At 40.5% G+C, this 16,176-nt stretch overlaps 1 protein-coding gene across 1 annotated transcript; it reads left to right on the top strand.

Moving 5' to 3' along the window:
• The first annotated feature begins 7,972 nt into the window (after positions 1-7,972).
• LOC148927576 (uncharacterized) lies at positions 7,973-15,730 on the top strand. Its single transcript, XM_089056656.1, has 4 exons — positions 7,973-9,113; positions 9,615-10,880; positions 10,968-11,144; positions 15,639-15,730. The coding sequence occupies exons 1-4, from the start codon at positions 7,973-7,975 to the stop codon at positions 15,728-15,730; spliced, it is 2,676 nt and encodes an 891-aa protein (XP_088912782.1).
• The last annotated feature ends 446 nt before the right edge of the window (positions 15,731-16,176 follow it).

Below are 16,176 nucleotides of genomic sequence, written 5' to 3'. Positions count from 1 at the left end.
ATTTGCATCTAGGAATTTCATTTCTGTTTTGATACTCCTTCTAGGGAAGGTCGTACGCCACTAACAAAATTCCATAGCTATCTTATAAATAAGTTTAAACAAATGAACTTGCAATTTCGTAGGATTATGGCTCCCACTAGGGTGGGTCGCGATAATATTAGAAACATGCTTCTAGTTTAAACAATTTACTATTAAGAAGTCTAATCTTATGACCTTGCTATTTCGTAGGATTATTGCTCCCACTAAGGTGGGTCGCGATAATATTAGAAATTGCTTCATATATAGACCAATTTATGGAGACCATATACAACGCACTGTTGTAATTATCGCTTAGTTATTTTGAACATGGCTTTTGCATAATTATCACATAAGCAGATAAGGCAGATTAATCCACTTATAATAGATAATCACCAAATAAATAGACAAATCCATTTACTTCATGGTAATTAATCACACTGGATAATTATTGAAATTATTTAATAAATCTAGGGAGATTTAATTAAATAATTAATTCCTTATCTTATCCAAAATAGAAATTTCAGATTTGATAAGTTTATCTTGAATAATGGTTATCCAAATTTATTTAAGTTTTACCTAGATAGAATTTAATCTATCTAAACCCAATTAGGATATTCTAGATTTTATATGAATAAAATCAAATCCTAAAATTCAAGATAAGCTGATCTTGGATTATCATTATCTAAATCATCATACCAGGATATTTCAGGATAGAACCAAATCTCTCCAAATCCATAAGATGAAGATAAAATCCAATCATTCTAAGATTAACAAAAATCTTAGATTATTTAGAATAAGAAACTAGAATATATCATGTCTATTAGGATTTATTCTAGATAAAATTAATTTTATCAAAAATCCATTAGATAAGGATTATCTTGTATTATCTTTATCCAAATTTATCTAGGATATTTTCTAAATAGAATAAATCTATTTATATCCATAAAATTAGGATAAACTAGAATTAATATTAATTAATTCAACTAGGATTTAACTAGATAGAACTAAATCTATCTTAAATCCAAATGATAATACATTACTGGATTAAATAATTATCTAAATATACCAAGATATATTCTAGATAGATATAAATCTATCTATATCTATAAGATAGAAACAAATTTAATTATCTAAATCTACTGGGATATTTTCTAGATAGAATTAATTCTATAAATATCCACAAGATAAAGATAAACATGGATTTTAATTATCCAAATCAACTAAGATATAATCTAGATAGAATTAAATCTATCTATATCTACAGGATATGGATGAACATAATTAAAATTTATCTTAGTCTATCTAGGATTTATTCACATGAATTAAATCTATATAAATCAATAAGACAATAAAATTAATTATTTTATCCAAATTTATCTAGGATTTATCTAGATATATCTAAATATATCTAAATCCATAAAATAAGGATAAAATCCAAATATAATTAATTAATTTATCTAGTCTATCTAGGATTTATTCACATAGAATTAAATCTATATAAATCCATAAGACACAATAAAATTAATTATTATCATCCGAATTTATTTAGGATTTATCTAGATAGAATTTAATCTATCTAAATCCATAAAAATAAGGATGAAAATCACATTAATCCAAAAATATATTTTAGATAATTCAATGAAATTGATATATTCAAAAGTTATTCGAAATTATATCTTGAAATATATCTTAAATTAATTCCTAGGGTTAGGAAACCCTAACTAATTTAGAAATTTTCTCCAAATTAGTTCCTAGGATTTAGGAAAACCCTAACTAATTTGGAATGTTGCACTGCCACACAAGCCCGGAAACGTCACCTGGGCTGCTTGGCAAACTGCCCAGCCCGACGTTGCTGAAGGAGCTGCTGACGGAGGGACGCCGCTGCTGCTCGACGTCAACGCTGCTGCGTCGTCGCTGCATCGTTTCCCCACTGATGCGTGGCTCCCACTGCTTCGCGGCCCGAGAACTGCCCAACCTGGTAGGGCTAATCATCCACCGTGGACATTTGAATCTCCACGTTGCAACCATCGAGCAGATTCTCCGCTGCTGCCGGTGCTATTGCGCAGATGCCGCTGCTGCAGTTATCGCACTCCAGCGATTTGCGGGCTCCCATGTTGCCAATTTCTCCACGAATTGATTACATAGATATTAATAAATCCATGTTCACCCCAATTCAATTTAGAATCCAGATTCACGACAGGGATTATACAACCAAATTTCCAAAAGAGGTTAATCAATTAGAAAATAATATCAAGCCATGTCATTAAAACACGGAATGTGTATAAAATCCCATCACACAAATTGATTCAAACAAATAATTACTTATTTGATTCTCGGCAACAAAATATGCGACGCATACGACACATAACATGAAATCATTACTTTAAGGAATGAATATACCATCATGTAATGATTAAACCATCGACAAAAAGAAAACAAATTGCGAATAATTTATTTCTTCTGCGAGGGTTTCATCGCGCAAAATTGAGCATAGTTTACACGCACAAAACATATAAACAACAATTATGCATTCAAGCAATTCATATAACATGAAATTAATCCACATAATCAGAGCCAAAAATTGGCTCTGATACCAATTGTTGGGGATTGGTGCTCCTTGCACAGCGGAAGTCATGCATAAACAAATAAATCAGATCTACAGATCTATTTGACCGATTACGGGATCAATTAATCACATGTTAAACAATCAATTGCATGCTAGAACACATATAATTCACAAACAAGGAATAAGAACCCTAATTCATGAATTTCCTACGGATTAGGGTTACCGATCTGATTCTCCAAAGAATCGACGATTGCTTGCTCCTTCTCCACATGAAGATCTTCGTAATCGACCACGAATCTTCTAATCTGTATCCCGAACTCAGAATCTGACCTTTGGGTGGGCAAAACTTGTCAGAATCGAAAAGGGCTTGACAAAACAGAAGACAGAATTCCCAATAGAAGGGAAGAGAAAATTCCGTCTGCTCTGGAGAGAGGGAGCACGAAATTAACTATATAAAAATTCATTAAATTAGTCTTCTATTTAGTCTCCTTTATATAGAGTTATGATGGGCCAGATTAGGGATACATGGAGGTTGGATTTGGGCCAAACCTGTTGGACTTTTACTAATTAAATTGAGCCCCAATTTAATACAAGTCCAAACAGAATATTATTATCATCCACTATAGTATAATAATATTGACTGCCCATCCAATCCCAAATTACGAGTAATCCGGGCTTTACCTCTTTAATTTATTATTTCCCGTGTTAAGTCTGCTATTTGACTTTAATTAATTAATATCTTTTTCCAAGAGTTGTCTAGTTCAAAATCTTTATTTATTATTCTGGAATAAATTCCAACCGGCCGGGTTTCTGAATAATAAAACCTTTTTCGAACACCTCTTGAAGATATTATCAAACTGGACTCACCCAGCACACGATTCATTGCAATAACAATACTAGCACCTCTAGACATTGATCACCACTACCCAAGATATCAAGATTCTTGGATTGCGAAAAATCCGCACCATTTGATAAATCAAAGTAGTGCTTAATCAATATCGTATGCTCAATGTTATATCAACAATGATAAGAAATAACAATCACCGAGACCTCGTCTTTCAGTAAATAGCAAGAAAGACTTATCTCAACAGTTAGATCCTTCAGTGCTATACCACACCTGTAACGCCCCGAAATTTAAAACCCTAATCTTAGAGCCCTAGAATTTATTTGTTGTTGACGTGGAATCGAGAATGCTTTAATTTCGTGAGATGAGTCTATGTTGAAAGTTTGAAAAGTCAAACTTGTTGATTTGATGATGTGGCATGTGTTTTATTTATTGTTTATGTGGCAATTTAATTGTTTAAGGGTAAGTGGGAATGTTAGAGAAAATTTCCATAAATACTTGTCACCCTAATTCTTGTGAATTTCGAACCCTAGCCCCTTTTGTGGAGGATTTCTATTTTTCCGGATTTAATTTAATCCTTTGGGGTATTTATTTAAATTAAGTTCTAAGAGCCAATTATTTCCTTGTTTAGAAACACAAAAATCGAGCCCCCTTATTTCATAGTGATTTTCGAAAATCACTATAGTTGGGAAGGAATGAATTTAATTGATTTTATTTGATCCCTTACTTGATTTCCTTCCATACCTAGAATATATTTATCCTACCAAATCTTTCCATACTTCAAGATATCTTACCTTACTTTATTCTAATTAATATTCAAAAATCCATGCCTTATTTAAAAGGGCATAGAAATCGCCCCATACCTTATTCCATGGAGGATTTTCCTTATTTTTATTTTGCTCCATAATATCTTATTCTATATGGGAAAATACCAAAACAAAATCTTGGCTTTATGGAAAGCATTATTTTCGAAAATATTGGGGATTTGCCATCTTCTATTTTTGTTAATTCTTCTTCCCTACTTCACAAATATTATATCATTTTATTTAATTTATGGAGAATGAGATCTTACCAAATATTCTATTCTTATTACCTAAAGATCTCATTGGACTCTATAAATAAGAACCAACCCCAACCCTAGCCCCCATAGTTTTCGAAAATCCCTCCCCCATATGCTCTCTCAATTTTCTTCCACTTTACTCCATAAATCCTTCATCTTTTGAGAAGAAATCGAAGTTTAATCCGTGGATATTGAAGAACCAAGCCTATACTTTGTTTCTACCGATTGATTTTCTCTAAAAAGGTATTTTCGTTTAAGAGTTATGTTGTTCTTCTTATACCTCTCCTTTTCTTTTTCTTCCAACCGATTTAATCGGTGTTCTTGAACCTTCATGCATATTAATTGAGAGAAAAAGGGATAAGAAGGGATATGGGAACATGTGTGTGTGTGTGTGCCGAGAGGGTGAGGTGTGTGTGTGCCGTGTGTGTGTGTGTGTTATGCGTGTGGTGTGTGTGTGTTGAAGTGTGTGTTGTGTAGTATGTGCTTGATGGCTAAATACTTTTGCATGACATATGATGATAGATCTAGGGTTGAGACGCTAAGAAATATATGTATGATAAGCATGACTTGAAATTAGTAATTCATGGTGAGTGTGACTTGAAATCTATAGGTTATGAAGAGTTAGGTGAATCGTTGGGAAAGAGAGAAGTAACGAGACATGCATAAGTTAAGAATTTATAATTGAACCTAATTTGTGAATACGTGCCTATGTGAATTTAAAGGTGAAACCTCGGTTGCGAAGCCAGATAACGGAAAAAGCGAAACTACTTGAAATCTAAGCAGTCAAGGTGGGCTTTACTCTCAAAAACTCTCTTTTATTTTGTCAAAGATAATTATCGGAGCTATAAGGGTGGTTTAACTGTTATGCCATGCCTATGTTTGTTTTATTGTGAGATTGTGTGCCTGATGCCTAGTTTGTGAGTTCGCTCCATTGGGCTATAGGGCTATGGATATGATATACGAATTCGGGTCTGAGTATGGGCCGCAAACCCTACCAGGCTGTGTACACGAGGGGATCGTGAGCCGTCCTAGCTACTCGGCCGGTCTCGTGGGCGAAAAGCGTGGCCACGCTTTCGTCGCACCATGGAAAGATTGTGATATGTGATTGTGGAATTTGATGAGAAAGTGGGGAGATATTTTGACTGGCCAGTCTATGAAAATATTTTGTGATACTCGTGATATTTCTCTTAACTGCTTAAAACTCGAGTTCACTTGGTAAGGGTGGCATAACTTATTAAATAAAATGTTTTGGCAATGAGCTCACTGAGTATTTCAAAATACTCAGCCCTGCATGTGTTTTTCCTTATGTGCAGGTTGAATGATGACGAGCGGTGGCGGGTGTTGAGCAGCTTACTTAATGAATATGGATATGTTGAACTCTAAGTGTAGTTGTGTCACCATACATAGCTATGCTTTTCTCTTGGTCGTTTTCCGCTAAGTTTTTGATACTTTGATATTGGTTCGATTGAATGGCACTATTTTCTTCATTTTGAGGCCTTAGTAATTATCTCGTGATTTTGTCTGGGATACCATGTCGTACATTTAAGACCTTTGAACCATTTATGACACATTCTTTCTTTAAAATTTCTAGGTCAAGTCTTTACTATTAATTACTCTGATATTTCTCTCTAAATGTAACCCTGGTCTATATTTACATCTTTGGAGTCGGTTGGGTAGCAGTTCGCCGCATTTATTGTACCCTAGGAGGGCGGGCTGTTACAGTTGGTATCAGAGCCTCAGTTCTTTCCGCTCTGGACCCAAGAGTCTTTTTGAACTTTAGGTTGTCTTTGTAGTCGTGTCGTTAATAAATTAAAATGTGGAAAAGCTCAACACCGCAACTCGTATCATTAAACCGTGAAGAAAGAGGTACTAAATATTTTGTGATTTATGTTTGAAACTTGATGCTTTTGGAAACGCTGTGAATAAGAAGTAACGTTTTCCTAATGAGGATATGTTGAATATGAGAACTTGTGAAAAGCATGCCTTATGTGTTAAGAATTTTATGAATGCGAAGCGATGCTTCTTGAATGTTTGATGAATGTTGTATGAGAACTTGAAATGCGAATGTGATTGTTTGGGACTATGTTGGCTTGTTGTGATGCCTAGACTTGGACTTTCGAACCTAGTATGCTTTAGCGAAACGATCACAGCGCTTGAACCAACTCTAGGAACGCGAAAGAACTAGCTTAAGGCCGTTTGTGTACAAGAAGACTCGACGAAACGTGAACAGAAAACGCACGATTAGTTATCTAGGGACGAGAACCTTGGACGCGACGTTTTGAACTACCATCTTTTGACTCTTATCCACTTTCGCAGCACCATTTGAGATCACGCACTATCTATTCTTTTCCACTTTGGTGATGGTGCTGACTTGTTCCTTTTTCCCTTTTGTAGATGGTCCAACCCTATCACGCCCTTATGCGCAACCGTTACGCTAAGAACAGAGACTTTCCGGTGGAGCGCTTTAGAGAGATGGAATGGGACGGAGAGCAGTTCCTTCTGAACTTCGTCACCGACTTTTATGGTCATTGGCTGGACGCCTACGCGTACGGGACTACCCATCACGAGGGAATCATGCGACTTATCCACATACTACCTTCCCCTTGGAGCGAGTGGACCGCTCAGGCGTCAGTATCCTACGTCTGGTTTAGTCCGCCCAAGTATACGCCTCGAGGAGACTTCGTCGGCCTTATGGGAGTTTTGCTTCCGGCCATGTCGACCGCAGTTGACGGACCTCCGCTCCATCCGCCAACGCAAAAGTACTCGCCAGGAGCAGCACGCCGAGTGAAGTATCGCGATGATGAGGAACCGCACGTTGCTCGCGTACCCCGTAGAAGGACCCTTAGGATGCGCGTATCAGCCCCTCGAGCAATCATAAGAGAGTCCGGAGAGATGCTTACCTCGATTCCTTCGCCCCTTAGCGACGAGAAGGAAGACGAGGGGATGGGACAGTTCGAGAGAGGAGAGTGTTCGAGCGCCGAGAGTGTTGGAGAGTCGGAAGAACCCGAGGAGGACGAGAACAGAAGTGGCTAGTACTCAAGTAGCGATTTTGTTTTCCCTTTCCCCATGTTTTTTTTGAATTCTAGAACCTTTAATTCCGTTGTTGTTTTCACAATTTCTTTGCACTTCTTTTCTTATTCATTGTACCAAGACCTTTTGAGATCTTTATGAAATTTATGGGGAAATCGTACCTTTTGTTCTATTGTTTGCCAAAAGACGTCTTCACTCTTTCTCATCCTTATTGAGTGAGCATAATTGCTTGTTCTATCAATTTTCAAGTGCTTACCACCTCATGGTGCAACCTTATTATGTTCTCTCTTGCGCACTTGTGTACCTCACAAATGTTATTATATGGTCTTTCTTTAGACCCTACTTGAAAATGAGTCCAAATGAAAATCTTTGTATATACATATCTTTGTCTCAAAGTACCCTATCGCTACCTTGAAAAAAATAGTGCGCTAACAATTCGAGTGTGAAAATCAGGATGCCGCCAAGACGTAACGTGAGGAATGAGGGACATGCCTCCCAGGTTTCGGTAGAGGAAAGTGTGACGCAACCAAGACCGCCGTCACCACCACCACCACCCCCGCAAGTGGACAGGGAAGTTGTGAAGCTGTTCCTTGACCAGAAGCCTCCTACATTCGATGGGATGGGTGATCCTGCACGAGCTGAAACTTGGATACGTGCCTTGGAACGCATCTTTAGGACCTTAGTGTGTAACGATGCGGAGAAGATGATCTGCGTGACGCATCAGCTGACCGGATCTGCCGATTTTTGGTGGGAAAACAAGTTGAAGACCATGTCCCAGGATCGTATAGACGGGATGACTTGGGAAGAATTCAAGACTGAGATCTACGACAAGTACGTACCCAAGAGTTACCGAAAGGCGAAAGCCGCTGAGTTTCACAATCTCACCCAAGGACGTCTGTCAGTAACCGAGTACGACCGTGCACTTTGTGATATGACCCGCTACGTGCCGGAACAGACCAATACTGACGAGAAACTGGCCGATAAGTTTCGTGAAGGTCTTAGGCACGAGATTAGGATGGCTTTGGCAGTTTGTGGAACCCTTACGTACGCCGAGGCGCTAGCCCTTGCACTAGATGTAGAGGCAGCAATGCCGAGAGAGAGGAGCGCGGGGAACACCGCAATGACCTTACCCCCGCCGCGACCCAACCATGATAAGAGGAGATGGGAGGGGAGTAGGGTTCCCTACGACAACAAGCGATACCGCCCCACTCAGAACAGGCCACCGTACGAAGGAGGACAGTCTTCGTTCAACCCAAGGAGTGACCCCCGTGCCAGACCACCCCAGTGCAGCGTTTGCACAAGGTACCATTTCGGGGAGTGTAGAGGACCGAACCCGACGCGGTGTTTCAACTGTGGAGGAAGCGGTCATTTCTCGAGGGAATGTCCGAGCAAGGGAAACGGATCGAGACAGAACCACCAGGGTTTCCGTCAGCAGCAGAGAACGCCACCTACAGGCTCGGGAGTGAGCCGGAACCAGCCCCTGCGGCTGCAGCAGCCCGACCGCCCAAGACTTCCTGCCCCGGCTAGAGCGTACGCAATAGAGCAGAAGCAGCCTAAAGGCGAGCAAGGAAAGCCCAAAAACGGAAATCTAGCAGGTATAGGCGAAATCCTTGATACCCCCGTTGTTGTGTTGTTTGACACAGGCGCATCTCATTCCTTCATATCCGAGTTGTGTGTTCAAACCCTAAGCTTGCCTACTAGGAAATCCGAACATAAGATGATGGTGTCCTCACCAGTAGGAGGAATGATAGAGATCTCTCGTTTTTGCTTGAACATAGAAATCGTACTAGGAGAACGTAGGTTAGTGGCTCGCGACCTGCAAGTTATGGCGATGAAAGACGTTGACGTAATCCTAGGAATGGATTGGTTAACTGCGAACTTTGCGACAATTAGTTGTAAGAAGCGACAGATAACCCTACAAATCCCGGGTATGAAACCCATCGTTTACCACGGAATCTCAATGAACCGACGAATAGCTATAGTCTCCGCGTTACAAGCCACCGCAATGTTGAGAAAAGGACGCCCGACCTATCTTGTCTATCTCCACGGAGAAGAGAAGGAGGAAGCGAGGCTTGAAGACGTTGCTGTCGTACGAGATTTTCCCGATGTCTTTCCCGAGGAATTACCTGGACCGCCGCCCGATAGGCAGTTAGAGTTTGCGATCGATCTCGAACCTGGAGCCGCACCCGTATCAAAGGCGCCGTACCGCATGGCACCTAAGGAGTTAGAGGAGTTAAAGATTCAGCTGCAAGTAATGGACCTAGGTTTAGTTAGGCCCAGTGTTTCGCCATGGGGCGCACCGGTGCTCTTCGTTAAGAAGAAAGATGGGTCAATGAGAATGTGTATCGACTATAGAGAGTTGAACAAGTTGACCCTCAAGAATAAGTACCCGTTGCCGAGGATAGATGACCTGTTCGATCAACTCCGAGGAGCCGGAGTGTTCTCTAAGATGGATCTGAAGTCCGGATACCACCAGCTGAAAGTGCGAAAAGAGGATATCCCTAAAACCGCTTTCCGTACCAGATATGGTCACTATGAGTTCGTCGTGATGCCGTTCGGTCTAACCAACACCCCAGCCGTGTTTATGGACTTAATGAACTGCGTTTTCCACCCGTACCTAGATACGTTCGTCTTAGTGTTCATAGATGATATCCTAGTCTACTCGAAGAACGAGGAGGAGCACGCGGAGCACCTACGGATCGCGCTGGAGACGTTGAGGAAGGAGAAGTTGTACGCCAAATTCAGCAAGTGTGAATTCTGGCTGAAGGAAGTCAACTTCTTAGGGCACATCGTGTCAGCAGAAGGAATCCGAGTGGACCCCGCCAAAGTTGAGGCGGTGCAACAATGGAAGTCGCCATCGACGCAGAACGAGATTCGGAGTTTCCTGGGTTTGGCAGGATACTACCGAAGGTTCATAGAAGGATTCTCTAAGATAGCGAGACCCATGACCCAGCAGCTCAAGAAAGGAATCAAGGTGAGTTGGACGCCGGAGTGTGAAGCGAGTTTCCAGCTGTTGAAGGAAAAACTGACCACCGCACCAGTGTTAGCCATGCCAGAGCTTGGAGTCGACTACGTAGTTTATACCGACGCTTCAAAAGTCGGATTAGGATGCGTGTTGATGCAGAACAACAAGGTGATCGCTTACGCGTCGCGACAGTTGAAACCGCACGAGTTGAACTACCCCACCCACGACTTAGAGTTAGCCGCGGTAGTGCATGCCCTAAAGATTTGGAGGCACCATCTCTACCGGGTTAGGTGTGAAATCTTTACGGACCACAAGAGTTTGAAGTACTTCTTCGAGCAGAAGGACCTAAACATGCGACAACGGAGGTGGCTCGAGCTGGTGAAGGACTACGATTGTGGTATCAACTACCACCCTGGCAAGGCAAACGTGGTAGCAGACGCTTTAAGCCGTAGAGACCATTCGCAACTCGCTGTTTTTCTGACAGAAGAGGAAAACTTAGTACGAGAATTGAGTAAGTTGCGGATAGAGGTAGTTAGAACCCCCGAAACCGTGGAAGGCCGGATTACCGCGTTGATAGTGGAACCTGATCTACGAACGAGGATCGTTGCAGCTCAACGGCTAGATGAAAGATTAGAAGAGATTCGAGTCGAAGTGAAAACCGGTGAGTCCGGAAGTTTTAGTGAGGCTTCCGATAATGCTCTTACCTTTGAAGGGAGACTGTGTGTGCCGAACGACGAGAGTCTTAGGAACGAAATCTTGAGCGAAGCGCACGAAACCCCATACACTGCTCATCCCGGGAGCACGAAGATGTATCAGGATCTGAAGAAGTCCTTTTGGTGGAGCGGCATGAAGCGAGACGTCGCAGCTTTCGTGGAGCGCTGCTTAGCCTGTCAACAGGTGAAAGCCTTACACCAACGACCGTACGGAAAGTTACAACCGCTGGAGATACCCGAGTGGAAATGGGAGCACATCGCTATGGACTTCGTGACGGCGTTGCCAAAAACCCTTAAAGGGAATACCGCGATCTGGGTGATAATCGATCGACTTACCAAGAGCGCGCATTTCATACCAATCCCCGTAACCCACGGATCGGATAAGCTGGCTCGGATCTACATTCGAGAGATCGTGCGACTACATGGAGTTCCAGTGACGATTACGTCTGATCGTGACCCGAAGTTTACCTCAAAGTTTTGGATTAGTTTACAACGCGAGCTTGGAACGCGTTTAAACTTTAGCACCGCTTTCCACCCCCAATCCGATGGACAATCCGAGAGGACGATACTAACTCTCGAGGATATGTTAAGAGCCGTGGTGCTCGACCGAGGTGGAAGTTGGGAGACCGCACTCCTATTGATCGAGTTCGCTTACAACAACAGTTTTCAAGCAACGATCGGCATGGCGCCATACGAAGCTCTCTACGGGAGAAAGTGTAGATCACCACTTTATTGGGACGAGGTTGGCAAACGAAGAGCGCTTGGACTCGATGCAGTCGAAGAGATGGTCGGAATCGTTCGACAAATCCGCACGCGAATGAAGGAAGCTCAGGACAGACAGAAGTCGTACGCCGACGTCCGACGGACGGATTTGCAGTTCCACGCTGGCGATAAAGTTTTTCTCAAAGTATCCCCGTCGAAAGGGATAACGCGTTTCGGAGTCAAGGGCAAACTGAAACCGCGTTTTATCGGGCCGTACGAGATTCTAGAAGGAGTAGGACCCGTAGCTTATCGTTTAGCGCTGCCGCCCAGCCTTGGGAGTGTACACAACGTGTTTCATGTATCGCAGCTGCGGAAATACGTGTTCGATCCGAAGCATGTGATTCGTAATGAGGATATTGCTGTAAGCCCGGATCTGAGCTACGAGGAGCAACCCCAGATAGTCTTAGATCGAAAGGTTCAAACCTTGAGAAATAAAACCACAGCCTTCGTGAAGATTCAATGGAGAAACCACGGACCCGAGGAAGCCACGTGGGAACAGGAGGATAAGATGATAGAGCTATACCCGGAACTCTTTCCGTGAAAGGTACCAAATTTCGGGACGAAATTTTTCTTTAAGTGTGGTAGGATTTAACGCCCCGGAATTTAAAACCCTAATCTTAGAGCCCTAGAATTTATTTGTTGTTGACGTGGAATTGAGAATGCTTTAATTTCGTGAGATGAGTCTATGTTGAAAGTTTGAAAAGTCAAACTTGTTGATTTGATGATGTGGCATGTGTTTTATTTATTGTTTATGTGGCAATTTAATTGTTTAAGGGTGAGTGAGAATGTTAGAGAAAATTTCCATAAATACTTGTCACCCTAATTCTTGTCAATTTCGAACCCTAGCCCCTTTTGTGGAGGATTTCTATTTTTCCGGATTTAATTTAATCCTTGGGGTATTTATTTAAATTAAGTTCTAAGAGCCAATTATTTCCTTGTTTAGAAACACAAAAATCGAGCCCCCTTATTTCATAGTGATTTTCGAAAATCACTATAGTTGGGAAGGAATGAATTTAATTGATTTTATTTGATCCCTTACTTGATTTCCTTCCATACCTAGAATATATTTATCCTACCAAATCTTTCCATACTTCAAGATATCTTACCTTACTTTATTCTAATTAATATTCAAAAATCCATGCCTTATTTAAAAGGGCATAGAAATCGCCCCATACCTTATTCCATGGAGGATTTTCCTTATTTTTATTTTGCTCCATAATATCTTATTCTATATGGGAAAATACCAAAACAAAATCTTGGCTTTATGGAAAGCATTATTTTCGAAAATATTGGGTATTTGCCATCTTCTATTTTTATTAATTCTTCTTCCCTACTTCACAAATATTATATCATTTTATTTAATTTATGGAGAATGAGATCTTACCAAATATTCTATTCTTATTACCTAAAGATCTCATTGGACTATATAAATAAGAACCAACCCCAACCCTAGCCCCCATAGTTTTCGAAAATCCCTCCCCCATATGCTCTCTCAATTTTCTTCCACTTTACTCCATAAATCCTTCATCTTTTGAGAAGAAATCGAAGTTTAATCCGTGGATATTGAAGAACCAAGCCTATACTTTGTTTCTACCGATTGATTTTCTCTAAAAAGGTATTTTCGTTTAAGAGTTATGTTGTTCTTCTTATACCTCTCCTTTTCTTTTTCTTCCAACCGATTTAATCGGTGTTCTTGAACCTTCATGCATATTAATTGAGAGAAAAAGGGATAAGAAGGGATATGGGAACATGTGTGTGTGTGTGTGCCGAGAGGGTGAGGTGTGTGTGTGCCGTGTGTGTGTGTGTGTGTTATGCGTGTGGTGTGTGTGTGTTGAAGTGTGTGTTGTGTAGTATGTGCTTGATGGCTAAATACTTTTGCATGACATATGATGATAGATCTAGGGTTGAGACGCTAAGAAATATATGTATGATAAGCATGACTTGAAATTAGTAATTCATGGTGAGTGTGACTTGAAATCTATAGGTTATGAAGAGTTAGGTGAATCGTTGGGAAAGAGAGAAGTAACGAGACATGCATAAGTTAAGAATTTATAATTGAACCTAATTTGTGAATACGTGCCTATGTGAATTTAAAGGTGAAACCTCGGTTGCGAAGCCAGATAACGGAAAAAGCGAAACTACTTGAAATCTAAGCAGTCAAGGTGGGCTTTACTCTAAAAAACTCTCTTTTATTTTGTCAAAGATAATTATCAGAGCTATAAGGGTGGTTTAACTGTTATGCCATGCCTATGTTTGTTTTATTGTGAGATTGTGTGCCTGATGCCTAGTTTGTGAGTTCGCTCCATTGGGCTATAGGGCTATGGATATGATATACGAATTCGGGTCTGAGTATAGGCCGCAAACCCTACCAGGCTGTGTACACGAGGGGATCGTGAGCCGTCCTAGCTAGTCGGCCGGTCTTGTGGGCGAAAAGCGTGGCCACGCTTTCGTCGCACCATGGAAAGATTGTGATATGTGATTGTGGAATTTGATGAGAAAGTGGGGAGATATTTTGACTGGCCAGTCTATGAAAATATTTTGTGATACTCGTGATATTTCTCTTAACTGCTTAAAACTCGAGTTCACTTGGTAAGGGTGGCATAACTTATTAAATAAAATGTTTTGGCAATGAGCTCACTGAGTATTTTAAAATACACAACCCTGCATGTGTTTTTCCTTATGTGCAGGTTGAATGATGACGAGCGGTGGCGGGTGTTGAGCAGCTTACTTAATGAATATGGATATGTTGAACTCTAAGTGTAGTTGTGTCACCATACATAGCTATGCTTTTCTCTTGGTCGTTTTCCGCTAAGTTTTTGATACTCTGATATTGGTTCGATTGAATGGCACTATTTTCTTCATTTTGAGGCCTTAGTAATTATCTCGTGATTTTGTCTGGGATACCATGTCGTACATTTAAGACCTTTGAACCATTTATGACACATTCTTTCTTTAAAATTTCTAGGTCAAGTCTTTACTATTAATTACTCTGATATTTCTCTCTAAATGTAACCCTGGTCTATATTTACATCTTTGGAGTCAGTTGGGTAGCAGTTCGCCGCATTTATTGTACCCTAGGAGGGCGGGCTGTTACAACACCAGTGTCGTTTATTTCCTAAGGTAAGGAAACATGCGGACTGACGCTGCAACCTTTCACGATAGGTAGCCAAAGCCTATCTAGGTTGTGAAATTCTATTTCTCTTCTACAAAGGACCGATTGCGTCACCTTCTGTGAACATCGTTCACGACCAGTCTACTATGTAGAAAAATTAGACTTGTTTGCTTCTTATACATATAAATGTTTGAGAAACATCTTATAAATGCACAAGCAAACATCAATGCGATAAAATTACTACTTCTCGCCTTGGGTTAAAAGTGGATTGTAGAATTTATTGTATCCAAGCAATTCTATCCGTGCAACATGCTCGATATATGCTTTTTAGTATACCAATCCTAACAGTATCCTACTACAATTTTCTTCATTCTATGCTCACATTGCGAATTTGTAGGTACAAAGGCATCCCAAAGGAATTCCCACGATGGGGGATAACTCACGAGCTTCAATGAGCGTCAAGTTAAAGACGAAAAATAAGCGCTTGTTGGGAGGCAACCCAACCATTTATTTCCAGATTTTAAAGTTACTTTTTGGTTTAATTTTTGTGCTTTGAAAATTTTAGCAGGTTCTGACCTTTCCGTGACCTGCTCGCTGGAACCATCTGACTTCGTGTGGCGACTGCCGGACATGAGCATAATTTCCAGCGTGATTTTTTGAAATTTTTCGATTTTTCGCCCCGTCCAACCTCTCCGTGAATTTTTTTTCAAGGTATGTTTTCTTTTTGGTAGTTTACTCACGTCCCGACCGACTCTACAAACTTATTTTACACTTTGTTGTAAATAAGTTTGGGGGGATGAAGTGGTGGACCGTGAGTTTAGGTTTTGTTTTTGTTTTAAGTGTTTAGTTAAGTTTTGTTTTGTTTTAAAAACCTGAAGGTGAATCCATATCATAAACTTAACATGAAGAACTTAGAAACACGCATGCTTAGGGACACATTAGACCAAGTTGCCAATGATATTTAATTCTATCCATGTTTAAGTATGGCTTGACGTTTTGATTTGATTGTTTGATGAAAAGGTGCATAATTAGTGAATTGCTTGTTCTCCTTGAATTATGCTTATACCTTGTGAGATTTGAGCCATAATTTCTTTCTTGTGTGATTC

The sequence above is a fragment of the Salvia hispanica genome, chromosome 4 (genome assembly GCF_029641045.1).
Source record: "Salvia hispanica isolate PSC_SH4W2 chromosome 4, Shi_PSC_v1, whole genome shotgun sequence".
Lineage (NCBI taxonomy): Eukaryota > Viridiplantae > Streptophyta > Magnoliopsida > Lamiales > Lamiaceae > Salvia > Salvia hispanica.
This window is presented reverse-complemented; position numbering and strand designations above follow the sequence as displayed.

Coding starts and splice junctions, on each gene's coding strand:
- LOC148927576 (XM_089056656.1), top strand. CDS start 7,973: ATGCCGCCAAGACGTAACGTGAGGAATGAGGGACATGCCTCCCAGGTT. Junction 9,114..9,614: donor CAAAAACGGAAATCTAGCAG/GTATAGGCGAAA, acceptor CTGTCGTACGAG/ATTTTCCCGATGTCTTTCCC. Junction 11,145..15,638: donor TCGAGTCGAAGTGAAAACCG/GTGAGTCCGGAA, acceptor AAATTTTAGCAG/GTTCTGACCTTTCCGTGACC.